The sequence below is a fragment of the Contarinia nasturtii genome, unplaced genomic scaffold (genome assembly GCF_009176525.2).
Source record: "Contarinia nasturtii isolate CC-2019 unplaced genomic scaffold, AAFC_CNas_1.1 Cnas_scaffold_285, whole genome shotgun sequence".
Lineage (NCBI taxonomy): Eukaryota > Metazoa > Arthropoda > Insecta > Diptera > Cecidomyiidae > Contarinia > Contarinia nasturtii.
The window spans coordinates 2,803,833-2,826,599 of record NW_022197640.1 but is presented as its reverse complement, the minus strand read 5'-3'; the positions used below and the strand labels follow the sequence as shown (position 1 = coordinate 2,826,599).

The window sequence follows — 22,767 nt, the reverse complement described above, 5'->3', positions numbered from 1 at the left end:
GTAAGTCAGTAATTTTCCACAAGGGTAATTCAAAGATTTAGCCTTTTTACAAATCCAAATTTATTCATAGTAACCAGATCATATTTTCAATACTTTTTCAACCATGAATATTCTATCATTCCAATACTTGATGAAATCAATTTCCATATTTAATAAAAGCAAATTTGTTCAGAAACAATCAATAAAAATTTAAATTAATAACCATTTTTTCATCAAAATAAATTCCAACCATAGTATTCTAATACAAATTCGCAATCAATTTCAAGACGAATGTCATTTTCTTTTCGCATTTTTTATTCAAAATTGGAAGCTGAATTTTTGAAAAAATGTTTCATGGTACTCACTATAGTGTCTATATCAGATGCATCGCTGTGAAACTTTGTAAAAAAACATTTAAGAAGAATTCATACGTTGAACATAAATATGGCTTTATTGAATAAGTTGTATCACATCTATTACAAATAATTTGTATATCGGTATTCAGTATATAAAGGTTTTTGTATTTTTAATTCGTTAATAGCGAATCATGAAGAGATTTCATAAATCTTCATAGGTGAAGTATCAAATTATCTTTTCTTAACAGGCTCTCAGGAAATATTCTATTTAACTGAATATATCATAAAGTCTCTTTCTGAATATTCTTCACATTTATTCTGCTCAGATTATAAACGTAACGAAAGTTCCACGTATATTTCGATTTTTTTTTTTTTTTTGACTATAGTAAAATATTGAAACTCTTTTTCATAAATCTCTTTCAAATGGCAAAACAACAAAAGAACGAACTGATAAAAACCAATAACATTGCAACATAATCAGTTGCAACTAATAATCAAATATGATTTTTGTTATTGTATGAGGAGAAATTATGTTCATCCCACTTTAAATAATTTATTACTTCGACTAACATTTGATGATAAACTTATTTTTCATATCAATTTAAAATATTCAGACAACTTTGCACGATTCATTCTTTTTTTCTTCAAAATAAACTCTCACTCTAAATCGAATATTCATTCTTTCAATACAATAAAATATGCTAAAATATCCTTATTAACAATCCATAGAATTCTTTAACTATAATGAGCATTCTCTATTCGTTTCATTTGTCGTCTAAATTCTGGTTACAAATAGTAAACATGTGTTGTTTATTTTTTTAAAAATACGTTTTGCGCTTTTTCAAAATAAATATTGATTTTTCAAATGATCTGTGGAAGATTAAAAAATAATGATTAATTTTTGCTATCTGTAGAAATATATTCAGCTAAAATAAATACATTTGCATGCTCGTAACATGGACAGATTTTTAAACAAAAAAAAACGATTAAAATATTTAGATCTTAAAACACAGTTGCATAGATGCATTCTTTATGTTTGGTTTGGTGTGCATCACAGCGTTCGAAAAAAAGCTTTGATCTGATGGCTTTACCTAAAACTGTCTCAAAATAAAATCGTATCCATGTTTGCATTTGTTTGCATTGAACTAAAATAATTTTGCTATTTGGTCTTAATTTACGTTATCGTTCACCATTTACTTCTTAAAATATTCAATTAACTACTACCCGATGTCATTCACATTAAATTCGAGAGAACAAAAAATCGACATATCCAATCTAAATCAAAGTCATATTAATTGTAATTAACGCTAGTCTTTCTTAATCACATAGACAAATGAAAGCCGCTAAACAATCTAGAAAACATGATGATCCATCACTATCGTTGCGATCATTTCGTCGCATTCGCCGTGGATATTTTTTTGGGTGACTACGTGGACTTAAATAGATTGGCATGCGTGTATATTTTGGTCGTGGTTTTCGAAAATTGTTCAACATATTTGTTTGTTCAGCAGTTAAATTAGATTTTTTGCCATCAAATGCTTCTCGAATCAATGTCACTTCGGCCGGATCTAAAAATCGAATATTCTTACAGGCCAATTCAAATTCGCTGGGTTTGAGCGTTAAATACCTATATATAAGAAAGAGAAAAGTGGATATAAATGGACTTGAAGGACACGCAGAAAAAAAACTGCAAAACAAACCTCGGTGAATAGCAAAGTTCACCCAAAACGGTCCGTTCATTTTCAAGGGTGAGTTCGATATTTTTTCGTCGACATTCGGCTCGGCTCCAACGTGTCAGCGCATTAATTAAAACCATTTCTGAGCGTAACAGTAGATCATCTTGTTTCACAATATTTTCAAATTCTTTGAATCGCAGTTCATCAATATCTTCCGATAGTAGAACATTTTCTGCATTCATATTGATAAATTGCAACACATTGAATACCAAATATGTGAGAAATTCTTCGGGTGTGTAATTGGTTTTTTTGAAATTGGCCTTTTTGCGATCGATCGAATCCTTGTTCGATGTCAATGAACCGTAAAACCATAGCGTACGATAAACTGTGATTACATTTGATACATCCAAATTGGCATCAACTTCACGCAAACAATATATTTGCATGTCAGCACAATTATATTGTTTGGCCACATTAAACATTTGCAAGCGATGATTTTGATCTTTAAATTGTAATTTCTTCGTTTCAAGAAACTCAATCATTTGCCGAAATTCAGGTTCGGTGACGTCTCGTATGATGTGATTACCTAAGGGGAGAATCACAAAAGAAAAGAATTAATTGGAAATAATCGATAAGTAATCGACAAATAATCGAAAAATAATCGAAATAATCGAAAAAGAATCAATAACAATTATAAAATAATAGAAAGGTAATTTTTAAGTGAATTGCCCCTAGTGATTACCCTTTGAATCACAATTGATTTTTTCATTTATAATACGTCGCAAACATTCACTGGCATTGAGCGATGCTGTTTGAGCTGAAATTGGTTGACTGTTTGTTGTTGCATCTAGTGCTACAACAAATCGAACTTGATTTACATCGACCGATCCCAAGGATTCCAATGGCGGTGCACTCGGTGTAATTGGTTGTGATTGATTTTCCGACGATTCTTCAGCAGGAATTCCCAAAGCCATTTTGCATACACTCTGTCTCTCTGTCACTCAATCGCTCTGTATCCCTCTAGCCAATTTCGATAATTCACACACTTGGTTGAGTTGCTTTGTTTAGAGGTGCTACAAAAAATAACGAGAAAAATATACAGTGTTCTTGTTAATTTTACATGTTTAAATATGAAGACAAAAAAAATATGAACGACAATCAAATTCAATGATAAATGAACGGTCTTTTTTCCTCTCTTCACATTGTGACTTAATTAATAGACAATATATGTTTGTTTAAATTCAAGATCAGAGTGGTTGATTTGTTGGGGCGAATTTTATTGAACAATTCTTTTGTTTTTTTTTTCGTTTACATTATCTTGTTTCACTTTTTGCTTGATACTAAAAACGTTCAAGAAGTATTGATATCCCAAGATCGCATACATTGTATACACAAAGTCAGTTGTGTGCGTTGCTTTTTCGTTCTGTCTCTCATTTGCCGCATATGTTACAGAAAGGGTTTATGTAATTTTTTTGTGTTAAATGAAACAAGAACATGTCTGTTTATTGAACAATTGAAAGTTGAACAGTGTGAACGCAAAGTGAATGTCAAGTTTAAAATTACATGAAATAGCATAATGACGAGAAAAAATATGACTGTGACTCGCTCGATGAACACTAAAGAAGCAGAAAAAGTCGAACGAAAAGACAACAAATATTCACGCGTTCAAATTTTCAATTGCAAGAAGAAAAAAACAGAAGAGCGAACATTTTTTTTAGTCAGTAAATAAATTGACTTTTTTTTGTATTTCGAATCACATAAAATGTACCATAACGAGTCTTTGGCGAAATATACAACGTTTGTAATAGAAACCGATAAAAACAAAAAAGAAATTATGATGGTTTTATTTATGGTGATGCGGCTCAAAACATATTCTATATTTATACAATTTGTCAATGTAGTGTTTATGTGTTTTATTCAGTTGAGAATGTATTTGGTTTGGCATTTTCACAACTGACTAATTCAATGATGACAACTGCATACATGTGAGTTTGGAGAGATTGCATAAATGAGTCAAAAATCTATTTTTGTTATCGATTCTTTTTGTTGATGACATCATCGCCGGCTAATTTACATCGCCTCCTGAACGAATAGAGTGAATAAAACACGATTTTGAGATAGCATTTAAAATGCGTGTAATATTGCATAATAGCATATGAATGCTATCTAGCTATGATGTATGTAGGTTACTGGATGCAAATAGAAATTATGCCAAACATTTCAAATCATTCGATGCGATTGTATATATCCGCTTGAATTAAATGGACAGACTCATTTTTTTTTTCTCTTAATGACTATATCTATATTTGTGTTGCTATTTGCCTTTTGCTTAGACTTTTTACTCGATTACATAGCATTCAATTATGTTTTTTTTTTTTCTAAATTTCCGTTACATGATTAAATTTTTAAAAAATATTTTGAATATTTTTAAACAGAAACCTTAATTTAAAATAGATATTATTCTTCACAAGAAATGCATTGAATCAACGTGGACAGTAAAAATAACCGAAAATCCGAGCATTTTCACCAGCCGTATGGTTGATCACGTATAATATTTTTTTATTTATAAGGACACAATATTAGTAACAAATATAAGAAATGGCATTTGTGAATAAATATCCCTGGCAGTGTTGTTTGTCGTATCAATGGCGCATTTTTATGAAATAAAAATCTCCTGGCTTTTGTGAATTGCTACTTTATATCAGATACTTACAGCACAAATATGATAAATGAATGGCTATTGTACTAATCACATATGTATGGAAACGTCTTTGAAATAATTTGCAAAAAAAATGAACTACAACAAAAAGATAAACATTGTCTCATTCAAACAAGCGATAAATTCAAAAATTCATGTGGAACATCTGTGTTTTGTTATATCTCGTTGCGTTTGTAGCTCATTTTTCATCACTCGTTCGGCTCGCACTTCCGTAATAACGGTGAATGTGTAATAGATTTTTCTTATTGAAATATACATTAGTTTAGAGTAAAAATACACACGCACGAACATAATTTTGAATATAGGTCAGGATTTTTCAACATAATTACATTCAGCTGAATCATAAAAATTTTATTTGCTCGAGTTCAAATTACGATTCGATTAAATTTTGGAAATAGGGACGATAGTGTAGTACACTTAGTATACATTTTTCATTATCTGTATGATAATCTATTCCAAACATTCGAGCTACAGTGATAAATGACTATTGATTTTTCGCTTTATACCAAATTTTTGGAAATTATTCAATTGTCAAAAAAGTATTGAGCCTTCTCACAATATTTTTTAAACGTGATGTTTCGACATCCACAGAAAAATCATGGCACATATTTGAAATTTTTGCGCCAATTTTATGAAAAGTAGATTTTTTGAAAACTCATTATTGAATTGAATTCCTTGATGGTTCTTTTCGCAACAGGATGAAATGGTTGAAAATTAATTTGTTTTCATAAAAAAAAGTGCAGCTCATTTGATTGTGTGCATTTCATGAGTCATGCATTAATGTTTTTCCTCATTACTGCAACAACACATATTTCACCACACGACATAATATCGATTCAATTGCACGGCAATTTACACGACAAGGAGTGGTTAAACACAAAATGTCTCCGCTTTCAATACATTTTCAAAAAGAAAACTGTGTGAACACCTCAATAGAATCCTATGCGTAATGGGCAGTGTTGCCTACTTTATGGCACGCCATATCATAACATGGATAAGAAATGGGGATACACAATGTACAGCTCAACAGAGTTTGTTCTGTGTCAGTCACAGAAATTGGATACCGAAACACAGAAAAGGGACTTCAAAATCGGGACACGGCGCAAACAAAGAAATCAATAAATTCAATTTGAGTTGTTGGAATATGTACTTTGTCATGGTTTTTATCATTTCTTCATGGCATAACACACTGTTGGCACTGTTTTTCGCTATGAATTTGACCTATTTTTGTGAGCGATGGATAAAATATCCACACTTACTTACACACGCGCGCGCTTATCAAAATTACCCTCCATTCTCCAAAGGACGATGAAGAATTGCTAAAATATTTTTATAACTTACATATGCCAATTTGATGTGACAATAATTATTGCGATTAAATTTTTTTTTAAATAAATTTTTCTTAAACAAAAATTATTCGCAATAAATTTTCCGTTGTTAATAATGTAAAAATGAAAAACACGCACAACAAAATGAAAATACACACAACTCTTCAAAGCACGAGAGAGAACTCAGCACAACCGTACACGACCACCACCACTAAAAATACTATTTTCACTCACGTTCGATGTTTTCGTTGATTCTCTCATTTTCCAATTCCTGTTGGAAATGCTATACAGCCGTTGCTTGCCTATTGTACTGTTATGTTTTTATGGTTGTTGTTGTCGTTGTTGTGTGTTGCTCAAATATCGAAAAAAGCACACAAAGCGCAACACACATTCAGTTTCGTTCTTTCTCTCTTTCTTTTAAACAAATACATAGCACACAGTTATGTGCAAATATAGGTCCGTAGCTTGCCAGAATTCAACTCTGTTTATATATTTTCGTCGTTCTGGTTGCTATTTTCCATCCATTTGGGGCACACTCTCACTCTTAATCTTTCGTACTCTCTTGCATCCATATGATATAAGTTTGGAGCGTGCGCTCTGTTTATCATATTGCCAAAAGAAAAGCAATACAACTGTTCTTGCTAGAATATTGTGCAAAGCAACACAAATTTTGGCACGAATTACAGAACCTCACATAATTATAAGAAATTATTATTTATACGAAATCTAATCATAAAAGCAAATCGATTTTTCTCTCATTGCACAATGTTTTGGACTTCGTTTGTCTTTATATATATGTACACACTAGCGACAATATGTTTTGTGCATCAATTTAAGGTATCGATTATATGAACAAATAACTGATAAAATTTAAAATCTGAGAATCACTCTATTTGTACACTGATAATTTGATATTTATTGTACGTGCTATACAATCTCAAATGGAGACGGCGAGACAAAGTCTATTAATTCAACAGATTGTTGTTTATCTTAATAAGTCGAATACCAATTTTAACTAAAATGATTTGTCTTGTTTTTAAGAACCGAAAAATATTCCATGCCATAGATTCACTAAAATATACTTTAGAATTATTATATATTTTTTTTTTATTTCTTTGGAACACTTACCCTTAACCTTATTACTACCAGAAAACAACAGCAACAATGGCATACGTTGATCTTGTTCAAATTGGCTACCTTACATGTAGACATACGTGAATTGTTTGCTCATAGTTTCTTTTTCTTTCTTGTTCTCTTTCACGTACTGCGAAATGTTGGTGCGAAAAATGCTTTTGACTTTGTATATATGAATCGTTGCGGCGAAAGAGTAGCTCTTATTTTTCTCCAAATAATTCTGCAACATAAAGTTTTTTATGAATAGTTTTTTTGTTGTATTACAACAAATAAACCGTGTGGAAAAAACTTCATGTTGCAGTATTATTTGGAAAAAAATAAGAGCTACTGTTTCGCCGCAACGATTCATATGTGAGATTTTTTTTTAATGCAAGAAGGCAAAATTACAACATTCCACATTGGTCAGTACTCATATTTGGTGTAAATACAAGAAGATCATTGTTTTACACGTGATAATGCATTAAGAAGAAAAGAGAGTTAAATGTAACAATAAAATGGATTCAATAAAAAATTGACTGTATTTCGTTGAAAATTTATTACAACAATATTAATGTGTGTGTGTTTTTTTTTTGTTCAGGATTATTGACTTTATGCTTTCGATTTTACTTGAAGCATTGCAACACCGCTTGATTGTGTGTCATGTTGTCCCGAAAATAGAACGATAAAAAGTGCGTTTGGCGCGGCACTTTGCCATACATTTTCAATCCATTGATCGACCTTTTTAATTGTTTTTTCTACCTTATCGTTGTCCAATTTTTTCGGCTCTATGGACATATGTGTTAAGCTCAGTGCATGATTCAAAGCAACTTCACACGTTTTTTGTACCGCACATTTGTTCGATGAATTTGTATAAATGTGAATTTTATTATCACTGTTGCTGTTGTCAATCTTTTGTTTTACAATTCGTTCGTATATTTCGCTGAATTTATCGTTAGACGTAATAACAGCCGTGCTGCGATCCATTTTATTGGTTGCAGTTGAAGTTGTTGCTGTTGATTCATCTTTACTTTCGCTGGCTGTTGATTCGATTTGATTTCTTTCGTTTACTCGACGCTTATTTACAAGAATTGCATCACCAAAATCGATACCTTTTTGTAATTTCAATTTAGTTAATTTCAAACTTGCTGAACAATCTTCAATTGAGTCATGACCTAATGGATTCTTTTGAATGGCTTCACCCAGAAATTCATGCGCCAATGTTTGTAGTTTGGATTTTCGTCGTCGTTCGCCCGATATGTTGAATATAACACTTGTATCAATTACATACGGATGCATCATTCGCATTGCCATTAAATCGCTATGCAATGATTGACCGACTAAGATTGCATCGGCCGGCAGTAATTTTTGAATGTCATTTTGTACTTCGGTCAGTGTTTTTGTGACATTTTTCATCATTTTAGGCGTAATACCCGAAAATGGTGTTAAATAATCAACAATTTTATTTCGTGGACAAACTAAAGTTTCATAAATACTCTCATGATTTTCGTTGATAATCGAAATACGTGTGAGTTCATTCACACCGGCTGACGTTCGACACATTTCACAATCGACGCCAAACATTGGACTTTGTGCGGTAACCGCTTTATATTTATCCTTTGTCATTACAAAATCTTTGTAACGATTTGCCAATTCACCGCGTAGTGGTAATGGATAGCCTTCATCAATCATTTGCAATGCAGAAAGCAGTAATTGTGTACGCGAAAATACTTCACCATCAGTTTTCACCGTTTGGGTACCATTTTTCGAATCGATTTCATCGTTATCGCTAGCGTTGTCCGACACTGGAAATATAGAATTTACCATGAAAACGGGATTTTTAGTTGAATCGATTGCTGCTTCTAAACTACCATATTTATCGACGAGATCACTGCGAAAGATATTGGTCAACGGCGCCATCATCATTTCATTTGCCATTGTCTCGGTTGATTTTGTGCTCGACGGCATCACAACTTCAAATTTATGCTCGAAAATTCGTTCGATTGATTTTAATTGGGATTCGTATGATGAAAAGTGATATAATGATAATCCATCGATCAAAATAACAACGGTGTGTGAGATTTTATTTATTTTTTCCAAGTGACACCATCTGGTTGGTACACATGGTGATGTACTGCCTAATAAACCATACATTATTAAATGCTGAATATCCGTGAATAAAATTGGCGTTCGATTTTCCGACGGAATGGTCAACAATGCCATTTCACCAAATAGTTTTGTGCGCAGTTTGGGAACATTTTTCAATTCACGTTTTTTATGATTTAATTCACGTTTCAGCTGAGCATAATCTTCATCGGATAAAACCGAACGAACGTCAGATTCGTTTGCGTTGTCATTTTGTTCGGTGTCACTTTCCTTTGGCCGCTTTGCAATTGGTTCACCAAGATCATGTTTCATTTTACTTTTGCTTTGCTTATCAATTTCGTTTAATTTTGTTATTTCGGCCAGTGCCTCTAATTTGCGCTTTTTCTTTTCTAGGCGAGCTTCTTTTTTTGGCTGTGATGATTTCATGGTTTATCTATAGAATTGAAGAAAAAAAAAGTTAAATGTATAAACAATGTCTTTGATTGTTTGTGAACAATTTATTTTCTTACTAAAAATCCCGAATTTGCAGCGAATATTCGACGAACCCACGTTTTCACATCAACACATGCTTGACAATTCTATAAAATGTACATCAACAATGAAGTTGACTGCAAAGTATCACATATATTACTTATATACGTTTGATTTATTGAAGGGTCATACTACTTCGATTATTACATTCCAAAAAAAAAAAAAAAATATTTTTATCGATTTTATTTAAAAAATAAAAATATATCACTGCCCGAATAGATCTAAAACAATCACCATATGGCTCACATTTGACATATTTGACATTTGTATTGGAAAAACCATAACCTTACAATTTGTAATGGTTTGATTTTCATTCACCATCAATCAAAACTCCGAATTCCTATTTATTATTTTATTGTATTTATATTACGAAAATAATAAGAAAAAACAAGAAAGAATGTCTGGAATTACTCGTTTAGAAAAAGTTGGAACCATTTTTGCACGGTAAGTCATTGATCAAGTTTTCGCCGATGTCAAAATGTAATATAAATTCATAATTTTGTTCAAACTGTATGCTTTAATTTTTTTTTAGTTTGAATGCAATGTTGAAAAGAAATGTATTGCCTCAAAGCGGGAAGCCAGTTTGGTATGAAATATATGCATTACATCCACCGTACGATGAACCACGTTACGATAAAGTTGGACCTGAAGATGAAATTAGAGAAATTCTCTACGAAGACGATTTAATTCGAGCGTAAGTGTGAATGTTTATGAAAAACATATGCACAATAGACTTGCTAATAATATTTATTGTTGAAAATATTTTGCAGAAAATTCCATGAACAATTAAAGCGGTATGAACTAATCAATTTAAACGATCACAGTGCGGAGACTGATACCAAAAAATTCATCAATTTATACAAAACCTATAAGGCACAAGGAGCATTAGACGATGAAAAAGTGTTTGAAGTGGCGTTTAAAGAATTGAAATCATCACGCAGTCAAAAAGTTGTCGAAGACAACGACTTTGAAATTGATGATATCGAAGAGCTGTCAAACGATTTTGGTTTGGTCAAGAGTTTCAATACTATAAATGAGTCGTCGTCGACCAAAGAGCCAGACACTGAATCTAAAAAGAAAAAAGGTAGTCCAATTAATATCAAGACACTGTTTTAATTCGCATTTCTAACGTGCTGAAAAAAAATAATAATAAATTAGGTACATTTTTATGACAGAAAAAATGGCTTTTATTATTGTTATAATTAATAATAAAAAAAACTATAGAATACAGAGAAAATTGATGGAGAAAAAAAAGTATTAGCATCATACAATGATTTTTGGATAGAATAGATCCGTAAGATCTCCGCAAGATCCGGATCCAAGCGTACGTAGCCGCATGATACATACATTCCTTACTCCGTAATGCTATGGCATGCGAATCAAAGAAGGGGAAATAAGAATAACGAATTTGCGTGCGTATTATATATGTATGCATCATGCGGCAGCGTACGCACGCTTGGATCTGGATCTTGCGGAGATCTTTCGCATCTATCCTATCTAAAAATCATTGTATGATTAGCATAAATCCCATGTTTCTTCTTCATCTGGACTTTTAAGCCATTCTTCAACGTCAGCTTTTGGTGGTAAACGGAAACGCCATTCATCTCGCATAAAATCGTATACACTTTGATTTAAATTATACAGCTCTTTGGACAGCTGCTTTTCATCGGCTCGATATTCACGTTCCGAACTGCCGAACATTTCCATACGAAGCAATGCAACCATTGTTGGATTTAAATACTTGCGAATTCCATTAAATAATTGAACCTTTGTCATTGCGGGCCCTTTTTCCATGCGAATTTGCCGTGCATCGGTAGAAGATGAGGCCGATGAATAACCTTGATTCTGAGTATCTCTTTTTTCACTTAACTTATCCGTCAGCAGTTGTTTAAGGTCTTCAATTTGTTTTGCGTGGTCGGCCATCATTTTCATGTAAAGTGATTTATCAACTTTATTTGCATCACGCTCTTCAATGTGATTGATTTTCTCAATTAAATTCACGGTTAGTGCATCTGAACGATCATGGTTAGTGCATCCATAATCGATGTTTGGTGATGAGCTTCCCGATTCCTGTGCATCCGTTAATGATGTGGAATTATTTTGGCTTGATTTTCCGTATGTTCGACTAACCGCTCCCTCCGTTTTGATTCGTTTTATGGGTTTCAAATAAGTTGTTCCGGTATTCTCATCGGCAATATAGTTGGGCCGTTTGATAATTGGTTTTTCCTGAACATTTCGAACTGAAAAATGTTTTGCGGGTAAGCTACCTTTCATACAAACTCGATTCAATACAATTGGTTTTGTGTCGTTCAATACGTTGGCGTGGATTGTTGTTGGTTTTAGATCCAATGTTTCGCTAACGCTTGAATCACTTACAACAGTTGTATTGTAATCATCATCGGCATTTGCAGCTTCATTAACCGACAAATTGAAATGAATGGTTTGCCACGAATCTGGTAAATCAATTGTCTTTTGATCGACGCCCTTTTCATTAAAACTGTATTCCAATGAAGCAAATCGATCATTGTCCATTTTAATTTCAATAATATTTCCATTATCTTCTTGATACAATGTCGGAACGGCTGTTTTCACCAAACGTTCTTTTTTGAAATTCATAAAACACGAATCAATAAAATGATCTTCGCAAACAGTTTTGTTTCTTAATTGTGTCCATGGTAATCGCAAGAATAATACTTTTTCCGAATTTAAGGCCCATTTTTTGCATCGGACGTTATCTTTAAATGGAAAATGAAAAAAATGCTTTCCAGGTGAATTGATTGTATTATTTGAACAATCACGAAATGTGCATCGACAACCACCCATCGTTAATCACGTATATTTTCTTTTGTTTTCAGCAAAATCAGACGAAATAAAATTCAATTTTGAAAATACCGAATATACATTTAGTTTAGTTTGAACACACAACACACACAAACAGTGTACACAATTTCAAGCTCGTAAATAGTATATAGTGACAGCGATGGCAGTTATGCAGTGAATTTGGAAAAAGAGTGCGTTCGATTTTAAAATGTTGATATGTGTTCAGTGACAGACATTTTAATATGAATATACTTAAATATTAAATTCCTTCAAATCAAATGGGAAATTTGACGAAATTTGCTGAAAAATGTAGGATTAAAAAGTGTTCGATTTTCTTTTTAGATTTGATGTAGAGAAGAAAAAAAAAGCGAAATGTTCGTATGTTTAGTCATTTTAATGGCTTATTTGGGTAAATGCGACATCTGTGAGCTCATAGATTATCCAATAGATGGCGTGATTGACATACATAAATATTGAGCAATGTAGAAGGAAAAAGGCCATAAGTTAGTGCCAAATGATGTTTCAAGACCAAAAAACGAATGGCAGTAGTCAAAATAAAAGTCAAGAGATAGACAAGGAGTAAGAGAGACAGAGAGAAAAGAGAAACGATTTCGGACGATACGAAGAAGAGAAAAATATAATAATGTATTAATTATTGAAAGAGATGTGTCTGAAGACATATCGCGATTCAGAAACGAAATAAGTGCACACAACAAAGTGGGAAAAGAACAATTGATTGCTTTTTTAGCAATGACAAGTGAACACTAATAAAATTTAAAAAAAACCTTTTTTTGTTAATTCGTATAAGATAGTTTAAGAATAACATAGGCAAGCTAGCTGCAAGTTTCTCATTAAAAAAACAACGTTCCTCGATGAAATCAATGTAAGAAAAAATAATAATTCGTGATTGTGATAGTTTGGTTGGTTTCATTTTTTCATACAGCGATTGCAGTTCAATTGGAAATGAATTAATTTAAGTAGATTAATCGTATATTTAGTCATCAAAATTTGTGTGTTGTCATGAAGTGTGTGTGTTGAAATGTTTTTAGCACAGTTTCCATAAGTGATTCGCATTGGCCAAGTAGTACACACATACATATTTCTTTTTCGACAATTTGCGCGCATTTTGGTTTCTTCATAACTTCCAACAATCTATGTGTATATCTTCATCTCTTGTTTGGTGTGTTTTATATATAATTTTATCTTAGCTGTGCTTTGCATTACATATGTGATGAGCTTAAATTGATAAAGGAATGAAAAATAAAATGATGCATGACTTTCTCTGTAAAGTGTTTTTAATCCATTTGTATAATAACGATATGGCCAAAAATCGTGAAAAAAAATTATGTTGTAATCTATTTGGCACCTTGTTGAATTTTAATTTATGCGCTTTTCACGTAATTGTGAAGAAAAAAATGATGAAGACGATTGTGAAGAATCAATGAAAACAAACAAAATCAAAAGAGTGTGAGAGATAGAGATAGAGAGAGAGAGAGAGAGAGAGAGAAAGAGAAAGAAAGAAAGAGAGACTCTGAGAGTGTGTGGTATTTTTCATTTACTTGGTTTGTTGCCTGTTTTGTTGGTTTGTGTGTGCTCTTGTGATTGTAATATCTATGTGTACATTTGTCGAATTGTTAATTATTCAATGTGAAATTTTCATATTGGAAAATTGGCTTTTTTTGAGTGAATCCATATCACAAGCCCCAACTACATAATGATCTGAATTGAAAATCGTTCGAATATGCTCGTGTTTGGTGTATGAGTGTTGTTTTTCATTGACTTATTTCACTACATTATTGAGCCAAACTGAACTTAAAGAGCTCAATCGCGCGTGTACACATAATTACTCAATTATTCGCATACGTATGACAAATAGGAAATATTTAAACCATCAAATTGCTATTGCCACCATTCGATATAGACAACGATAATAAATTAAATGTAATAAATCTTGCGATAATTCTTTTTTTACCGAAATGTAAATTTAAAAAAAGCATTTTTTTTAAATAACTGGGCAACATATAAAGTCAAAAAACGACGACCTATTTTTAGAAAATTTTCTCTTTTTATTTGATTATTTCATGTTTGGCTTTTAATTTTGCAAAAAAAAAATTGTTATTTCTTGCCACAATACACATTCAACGAGTAGAGAGTATTTTTGCGTTTTCTTGCGAAGTCATATACGAAAAAAGCGGGCCATTGTATGTACGTTGCCACTGTTTATTTATATAATTTTTATTTAATTTTTCTTTGTACATTGTTGTATGTTTTTTTTTTATTTCTCTTTTGGGCTTGTAAGCTCATTTGTGAGCAATGCGACTAAATATGATCGAATGGGTTTTTGCTCTTTTTTTTTCAATGCTAGCTGAAACTTTGAAACTTTAGTTTATGTGCGATTATTGATTGGACTGATTGCAAGCAATATCAATCACTATGGCTTCGAGCGCATGTGTTTGTGTGTGATTCCGATTAAGTTTAGTTTTTCTTTTTCTTTTACATTTATATGTATATGTTATTGTTTTCAAAGTTTCGTTTCACTTGGCCGTTTCAATCGACTGCAATATATTGTTCAATTTTCTTTTCATTGTTGTATTTCACACGAGCGCGCAAAACCCCGTTCTTCTTTTTCATTTTCTTTTCTTCATTGCATTTTTTTTTTGTGTTCATTTTAAATTTACCTCATCCAAGCCTTGCACAAACGTTAAAGGTGCATACCGTTTCCGTATCGTCAATAAAATTTACATTAGATAATTGCTATTGATGTGAACCACTGAATGTAACTATTTAAATGCATTTCGCTTTTGTTCGTATTTAATTATTAAATTTAATTTTAATATATAAATTTTCTGTCGATTTATTTTCAAACAATTTTTTCCACTTTTCATTCATTTGCAGACATGATATTAGGCCAGATTTGACGATAACCCGTCATATATGCGAGAAATTCATATGAGAGCGAGGTAAATACAGGGAGATCGAAAGAGATAGAGAGGGCGAGTGAATAAGAACCAACAACAACGGCATCAAGCACCAACAAAAAAAGAAAAAGAAAAGTGAATTTGTGTATTCGTGTGTAATAAAACTCCATTGGACAGTGTACAGTAGTCCGATACGTGTGTGCGCCAATAAGAAATTATTAAGCTCGATTCACTATTACAATTTTATTTTCGTATTATCTGTGAATCAATGTCAAATGTATGGCATTGAGGTTAAGGGGAAAAAAATTTCAAATGATACATTTTTAAGCGCATCGCTCCGCTTCTTCTTGAGTTTCGTGCTTTGATTCTATATTTTCGATTAACTATATATTTTATTGATCGACAGCGCGTATAATAAGAGAGCAAGCAACAATTAGCCAAACGACGATGACGACAACAATAACAACGGCAATAGCACTACAAACAAACAAATAAACTGATTCAACATAATCAGCTACGGCTAAATTGACTGAAAGTTTGTATTTTGAAACGGAACGCTTTTGCATGTTCACCACATTTCAACAACGAATACAGAAAAATCAAAAACTCAATTCGAATCCTCGTAAGCCGTATGCACGAACAATATCAAGAGTAATCAAGTTGATACAAACGCGCGCTACAATTTTACAGATACCAATTCGAATAGGATGATACACAGAGTTTTGTGTTTTTCGTGCATGCTATTAAATGTCACAACAAAAATTAACCGTAAGTCGTGATATTCGATCTACACTGCCATCATTCAAGGAAAGGTGATTTTGCTGTCTCGCTTCTCTTTGCGCAAATAGTTTGGCTTCGTGTTTCGTTGTCGCACCTGATTTACACACATTCATTTCGAATAGATCCCAGAAATAAATAAATATAATCATCGCAAAAGAATACAAATTAAGCGAATAGCATATATAGACACATCAAAGTACATCAAAGTGAAGAGAGAAGCAGCCATAAGCTGCCAAACATTTTCGGATAAGCAGTCAACTGAGCATTGCATTGTTTGTCAACAGGCAACAGCAACGAGAATAAAAAAGAACCGATTACACACAGATTAAGGGAGATAGCAGCAATCCGAAATTTATTTTAAAAGAAGAAAAAAAAAACAGCAACAACAACCAACAGATAATAAAAAATAATAACGACAAAAAAGTCAGTGTTGTATTTGTTTTTTGCTTGGCAATTTTAACCAATCGTGTGAATTTGTATGTTTCTTGTGATCCACGACACCTGAACTATATACAGAGATATATATACAACATATACAGTGATAGAAACGAGCACGCATCATTCAACTGAGAACGAGCCCCATAATTCACACACAACAAATTGCATTCGGCTCACAAAGGCGCGCGCGCTCATCTGCTCGCATTGTACACCATACACCACTAATACCATACAGAAAAAAGATGAGTGAATCATTAAGCACGAAAAGTGAAAATGACGACGAAACTGAAAAATGGTCGTGTGAATATTGCACATACGAAAATTTTCCGTCATCGTTAAAATGTACGATGTGCATGGGTCATAAGCCGTTATTAAATGAGGATATATTTCGGTGAGTTTTTATTTTGGGAAAAGCAAAATATTTGTATTTTCTTTCTATCATGATCAAAGTGCAAATTAAAAATGACAATAAAATGAAGAAAATAATAATAATGATAAAATGATGATGATGATCAAGTGCTAATTTATTGCGATCTTTTGTTTCACTTCAGACTCAGTCCGTCACAGCAAGTATCTTGTAGTAATATTGTGGAGTCATCCAGCTTGAATTTATCACAAAGTAATTTGACCGCATGCGGCTCTTCAAATAATCAAGAATCACCAGTTAGTAAATGGACGTGTTCGGTATGCACATTTGTAAATTCGATAAAATGTAGCCGATGTGCACAGTGCACGGTGAAACGTGAATCGGATACAGATTCATCAAGCCATGTACAGTTGTTTCCATTATATTTTCATTATTTCCATTATTTTGGTAATTAATTTTCATTCGTTTTATTTTTCATTTGCAATGCGGCCCATAGCATGTACAGGAACAGATTAATGCGCTTAGCATAAAAGATGTTGATGCCGAATTGATAGCGGCCAATAATCGAACAAGCCCATTGCGTTCAACCAGTTTATCAGGGTCGCGAACAAATTTGGGAGCAGCTGGAAATCGAATAAGTCCGGTTGATAACAAATGTTATTCAACCAATAAATGGCCGTGTTCGGTACGTGCGATTTCATTTCATTTCCGTTGCATTTGGTTTTTTAAACTATAATTGTTAATATTAAAATCAGGTGTGTACATACGAAAATTGGCCAAAAAGTTTAAAATGTTCGATGTGCGGTTGTTCAAAAGAAGGTGGTGTTGTAAATAATGAGACTGAAAGATTTGGTGCTAACACAATATCGTCGCCAGAACGGGATATCGATGAAAATTGTGCTGGAAATTTTATTATATCAAACGCAAATAAACGAAATTTATCTCATCATCGCTATCAATTGAGTAGCAACGAACCAATAAATAACTGTGATTCACTGCAAGAGCGTCGCCTTCGTCAAATTCGACGACAGGCTGATTGGCAATGGTTAAATGCTTGCGTTGGTATGTATATGTTTTATCGATGTTTGTGTGAGTCTTCTCGCTTATTTTGAATGAATTGTTTAGGTGTCGTTGAGAATAATTACGGTGCCGTCGAAGCATATTTATCGTGCGGTGGTAATCCTGGTATGTATTAATTCAAATGTATTTTATTTTAATATCAATTTATTAGAAATTAAATGTAACAACGTTATTGAAACAACGAAACAATTAAGCGTATAAATCAGAATGATGTGATCTTCGCTTGGAAAGTAATTCGAGATTGACTTCGGCCCCTTTACATTCGTGTTTGTCGACTACGAGAATGCGATGTTCAAGACTCCAATTACTTTTCCATTTACTTTTTCGTACTTTCTTGCACAAAAGCCGATACTACTCGGATCGTTTGGGTCATTCGATTGAAGGATTATCTGAATTATACGCTTACTTGTTGTTTTGTTAACATTGTTGCATTTAATTTCTAATAAATCGAAACTTAAAATGAAATACACTTGAACGTTGTTACATTTAATTTTCAATAACCAGGCCGATCACTAACTAGTACAGAAGTGTCGCTGCTTAACCGAAATTCAGCATATGACGTCGGTCATACGCTGATACACCTAGCGATCCGCTTTCATCGGGAAGAGATGTTGCCGATGCTTTTAGCACAAATATCTGGTTCGGGACCAGGTAAGTTTAACCTATACAATAATATCCCATTTTCCATCTAGAACTAATTCAATTTGCTTGGTGTAGGCATAAAACGTGTGCCATCGTATGTAGCACCCGATTTGGCATCGGATATTCGTCGACATGTTGCAACATCGTTGCGTGTACGAAAAAATATGTTTAATTGTCACTATGTAACTGAACACGCGACCTTTTCACTGCCAGCTGAAATTGAGGAGCTGCCAATATCGGTACAAGAGCAACTCTATGAAGAATTATTGGATCGTGATGCACAAAAGCAACTGGAAACTTCACCGCCGGCATTGAATTGGTCGCTGGAAATAACAGCTCGTTTGGGTTCACGTTTGATGGTATTGTGGAATCGTAGTGCCGGTGATTGTTTACTCGATTCAGTGATGCAATCGACATGGGGCGTTTTTGATCGTGATAATGTACTGCGTCGTGCGCTTGCTGATAGTTTACATCAATGTGGAAATATGTAAGTAAAAGCGTATGAATAGCGTCGTATCACCATAGCAATGATTTAATTTGAATTTGTTGATTTTTTTTTCTAGCTTTTATCCGCGATGGAAGGAATACGAAATGCTTCAAGCATCCCTATTGAACTATACATTAGCCGAAACACAATGGGAAATTGACTGGACTACATTACTATCGCTAGCTAATCAACCGGGTTCGTCTCTTGAACAAATTCACATATTTGCCCTGTCACACATTATGCGTCGAGTAAGTATCAACACTTTCAATGGCATGCAGCTAGTAAGCTTACATAATATTGATATACGTCAATTTCTCTATTTTCAGCCAATCATTGTCTATGGTGTAAAGTTTGTAAAAAGCTTTAGAGGAGAAGATATTGGTTATGCACGATTCGAAGGTCTCTATTTACCATTATTATGGGAGCAAAGTTTTTGTATAAAATCACCCATCGCCCTGGGATATACACGCGGTCATTTTAGTGCGCTCGTTCCAACCGAACCATATAGTCGCATCGATGCAGCTAGAGACGATTCAGAAGATGTTACATTTTTACCATTAATGGATTGCGAACAAAAATTGCTGCCCATACATTTTCTAACACAAAATGAAGTATGATTATCATCACAAGTTGTCCATAAACATCATCCAAATAATTATAATAAATTTCACTCTAACAGATGGGCAGAGAAGAGTCAATAATGCGACAGTGGCTAGATGTGTGCGTCACAGAAGGTGATCTTTTAGTTGCTCAACAAAAATTACACAAACGTCCACTCTTGGTTGCACAAATGCTCGAAGAGTGGCTTAACCATTACCGACGAATTGCGTAAGTTTCAATAATTTGAATTATCTTCAAATTTACGAATCTATCTCACTCTTTCATTCTTCTTTCTTTCGAATATACACAGGCAAGTGATGACTGCACCATTTGCTCGTCGTCCAACAGTTACCGGTTACTCAAGCGATGGTGATACGGACGAAGAATAGAGCAACCACCTTTTTTCATTATCTTAAACTCAACAAAGAATAGATCAAAACAACAGAACAAGAAATTTTAAATTATCTTGTATAGTGAAAATTTGTTCAGTCGATTTCACACATTTTCTGTAATCAACATCGCACGTCTTACTACATTGCCAGATATGCTGATGAAAACCAAACCACAAGAAAAAAAATCCTGAAAATACATCACGATCTTCACTCTTGCAATTTGTTCTATGTCCTTCCCGAAAAGATTGCTTGTCCATACCAAAATTACACGTCGTAACTTATGAAGTGTGTAAAAGTTATATTTATGCAAAAACAACAAAGCATCTGGATTTTATTGTCGTGATGAAATAGTTTTAGTTAATTGCAAAAGAGAAATATCACCAAAAAGGAATCCGAAAAAGATAGGATAAATATATTAAACGTTAGGTTTTTTCCTAAATATTTAAAATTTGAAAAATATCCACACACACACACACGTGTCAGCTTTGTCGAATAGCTTATTTTATCAAATATTGCTTAAAAATGATCGAGAATGCAGCAGATACTAAATTTAAAATCTCAAGAGAGTTATATGTGATTTATTTTGACAACCAACCGATTGTTTCGATTGTTGAGTGGTATCTTTAAAGTTGATACAGTTTGGCCTTTTTGAACGTCTAAAAATTGAAGTTTCATTCTTTTCGACGTTGTTCGATCGACTTTTATTTTCGTTAGGGAATTTGATTTTTACATTTCCTAGTATAAAGAAATTTTTCTTCTATAAATTGTAAAAGATAATTTGTTGATTTCCGAAAGTGAAAAAAAAAAAACAAAGAAATACAAAATTATTTTTTAAATAAAATGAACTTTTTTCGAAATTGGAGATTTTGGAGAATATACTACATTATACTACAACAAAAATTTAACTGTAAAGTGTTTTTTTTTTTTTGTAATTTTAACAAAAAAAAAAATTAGTCACCCTATGTGGAATCTATATAAACATTCAAATGTCAATTTTAATGCAGTGATTTAATGAAAATAACAAAACCTATATTTATGAGCGTGAATGTATAAGAAATAAAGAAGAAAGAGAGATAGCGCGCGAGAGAGATTTTATGCAGTGTATATAAAGAAAAACTTGAATTATTCTTAAGATGAGCTCGAAAATCGGAAATTATAATTTATAATGTGAGCATATGGCAAGGAGTGAAGAAAAACGTACTTATTTCTCATAGAGAAATTTTCAAATAAAGACCAAACACATCATCACTCACAGTTGTGATTTGAAAGCAGGAGACACATTTTTTTGTCGTCAAAAATGTACCAAAAACGTCACGCTGTAGTGACGTTTAGAAATAGTTATGTGTAAAATTTTAAACCAATGTAATGGTCTCCAACATCAAAAATCGTTCTCCATATTTTGTTTATAGATAAATTTAATTTCGAAATTATGTTCAAACTAATCAAAAAATGAGAATAAAAAGAAACAAATAGGTCGATATTAGATTTATTGTTTTTAACCGAATTTAAAATTGGTTTTTTCTAACACTTTCGTTGGCATGCCAATAGACGATACGTTGTGAATGAAAGGGATAATAATAAGATTTTTTTTTTTTGCAAAATCACCATAAAACACGCAATCATGGGCTGAGAGATTTTCCCTTCGTTGTACAAAATAAATACCAGATAAAGAAAGAAAAACAAATTCGGTTCATACATCATCAAAGACAAGTTTAGCCTTCTCGTCGAATCAAACGCATATACATACTACAAAACTAAATAACGTACAGTACAACGCAAATAAATAAAAAATACACACACATACATTTAAAATAAATAAATCACTTTAATGGTTAGTATTACGAACAATGCAGAGCTACGCTAATGCAATTATTATTTTATTTAATGAAATTTGAAAAACAAGATTTTTATATATAATATATTTTCTTGGTTTTAAACTAATTTTAATATTGATTTTAATTTCGTTTTCCAATATTTTTATGTTTTTAAAATTGAAATCATACACATTTTCGTGAATCGAGATGAAACTCAATTGATCAATTTATTTAAATGTTATTCAATTTGAAAAAAATTCTTTTCTTGGATCAATCAGACACAAAGAGTAAATTTACGAAAATTAAAAAAATATTTATCTCTTAATCCAGTTGATTCCCATTTCTAACACAAAATAAAAAGAAAACTAATTGGAAAAGAAGGACAAATATCATGTTTCAATGAAACGCCCTAGCCAATTTATTCTAATTTGAAGCCAGATCACGTCAAATTTGCAAATTTTTCAGTAATATTGCATGAAAAAGTATCATTGCAATATTGAAAAGCAGAAATAAGGAAAAAAAAATCCAAATAATGATTTTTAGTAGCAGTTATGTGGTTCAAATATATGGCGCGGAATATTAAACCTTTCAAAAGACAAGCAGCACCATTTTCGGTTAGACATC

At 32.6% G+C, this 22,767-nt stretch overlaps 5 protein-coding genes across 14 annotated transcripts; 2 read left to right on the top strand and 3 right to left on the bottom strand.

Moving 5' to 3' along the window:
• Window positions 1-403: 403 nt before the first annotated feature.
• LOC116337725 lies at window positions 404-6,512 on the bottom strand. 6 transcript variants are annotated; one of them, XM_031762539.1, is made up of 4 exons: window positions 6,293-6,512; window positions 2,754-3,084; window positions 2,036-2,597; window positions 404-1,962 (listed from the first exon to the last, which is right to left on the bottom strand). In XM_031762539.1, the coding sequence occupies exons 2-4, from the start codon at window positions 2,983-2,985 to the stop codon at window positions 1,653-1,655; spliced, it is 1,104 nt and encodes a 367-aa protein (XP_031618399.1). In that variant the 5' UTR covers window positions 2,986-3,084; window positions 6,293-6,512; the 3' UTR covers window positions 404-1,652. The 6 variants fall into 6 exon arrangements, with proteins under 6 accessions (XP_031618399.1, XP_031618396.1, XP_031618398.1 ...); XM_031762536.1 differs by having other exon boundaries at window positions 6,217-6,293; XM_031762538.1 differs by lacking the exon at window positions 6,293-6,512 and adding an exon at window positions 6,197-6,256.
• A 1,179-nt stretch (window positions 6,513-7,691) lies between these two features.
• Window positions 7,692-9,971, bottom strand: LOC116337703 (RNA exonuclease 5). 2 transcript variants are annotated; one of them, XM_031762481.1, is made up of 3 exons: window positions 9,784-9,969; window positions 9,040-9,707; window positions 7,692-8,973 (listed from the first exon to the last, which is right to left on the bottom strand). In XM_031762481.1, the coding sequence occupies exons 2-3, from the start codon at window positions 9,698-9,700 to the stop codon at window positions 7,781-7,783; spliced, it is 1,854 nt and encodes a 617-aa protein (XP_031618341.1). In that variant the 5' UTR covers window positions 9,701-9,707; window positions 9,784-9,969; the 3' UTR covers window positions 7,692-7,780. The 2 variants fall into 2 exon arrangements, with proteins under 2 accessions (XP_031618341.1, XP_031618340.1); XM_031762480.1 differs by having other exon boundaries at window positions 7,692-9,707; window positions 9,784-9,971.
• A 110-nt stretch (window positions 9,972-10,081) lies between these two features.
• Window positions 10,082-10,986, top strand: LOC116337705 (probable 28S ribosomal protein S23, mitochondrial). The gene is made up of 3 exons (XM_031762482.1): window positions 10,082-10,249; window positions 10,338-10,499; window positions 10,576-10,986. The coding sequence occupies exons 1-3, from the start codon at window positions 10,203-10,205 to the stop codon at window positions 10,919-10,921; spliced, it is 555 nt and encodes a 184-aa protein (XP_031618342.1). The 5' UTR covers window positions 10,082-10,202; the 3' UTR covers window positions 10,922-10,986.
• Window positions 10,987-11,251: 265 nt separating this feature from the next.
• On the bottom strand, window positions 11,252-12,756 carry LOC116337624. The gene has a single exon (XM_031762307.1). The coding sequence runs from the start codon at window positions 12,626-12,628 to the stop codon at window positions 11,321-11,323; it is 1,308 nt and encodes a 435-aa protein (XP_031618167.1). The 5' UTR covers window positions 12,629-12,756; the 3' UTR covers window positions 11,252-11,320.
• Window positions 12,757-13,135: 379 nt separating this feature from the next.
• Window positions 13,136-21,812, top strand: LOC116337382 (ubiquitin thioesterase trabid). 4 transcript variants are annotated; one of them, XM_031761894.1, is made up of 12 exons: window positions 13,136-13,508; window positions 15,521-17,152; window positions 17,313-17,532; window positions 17,625-17,813; window positions 17,884-18,190; window positions 18,254-18,313; window positions 18,713-18,859; window positions 18,926-19,337; window positions 19,414-19,585; window positions 19,664-19,948; window positions 20,017-20,165; window positions 20,248-21,812. In XM_031761894.1, the coding sequence occupies exons 2-12, from the start codon at window positions 17,004-17,006 to the stop codon at window positions 20,324-20,326; spliced, it is 2,169 nt and encodes a 722-aa protein (XP_031617754.1). In that variant the 5' UTR covers window positions 13,136-13,508; window positions 15,521-17,003; the 3' UTR covers window positions 20,327-21,812. The 4 variants fall into 4 exon arrangements, with proteins under 4 accessions (XP_031617754.1, XP_031617757.1, XP_031617756.1 ...); XM_031761897.1 differs by having other exon boundaries at window positions 13,137-13,508; window positions 17,313-17,445; XM_031761896.1 differs by lacking the exon at window positions 13,136-13,508 and adding an exon at window positions 14,706-14,830.
• The last annotated feature ends 955 nt before the right edge of the window (window positions 21,813-22,767 follow it).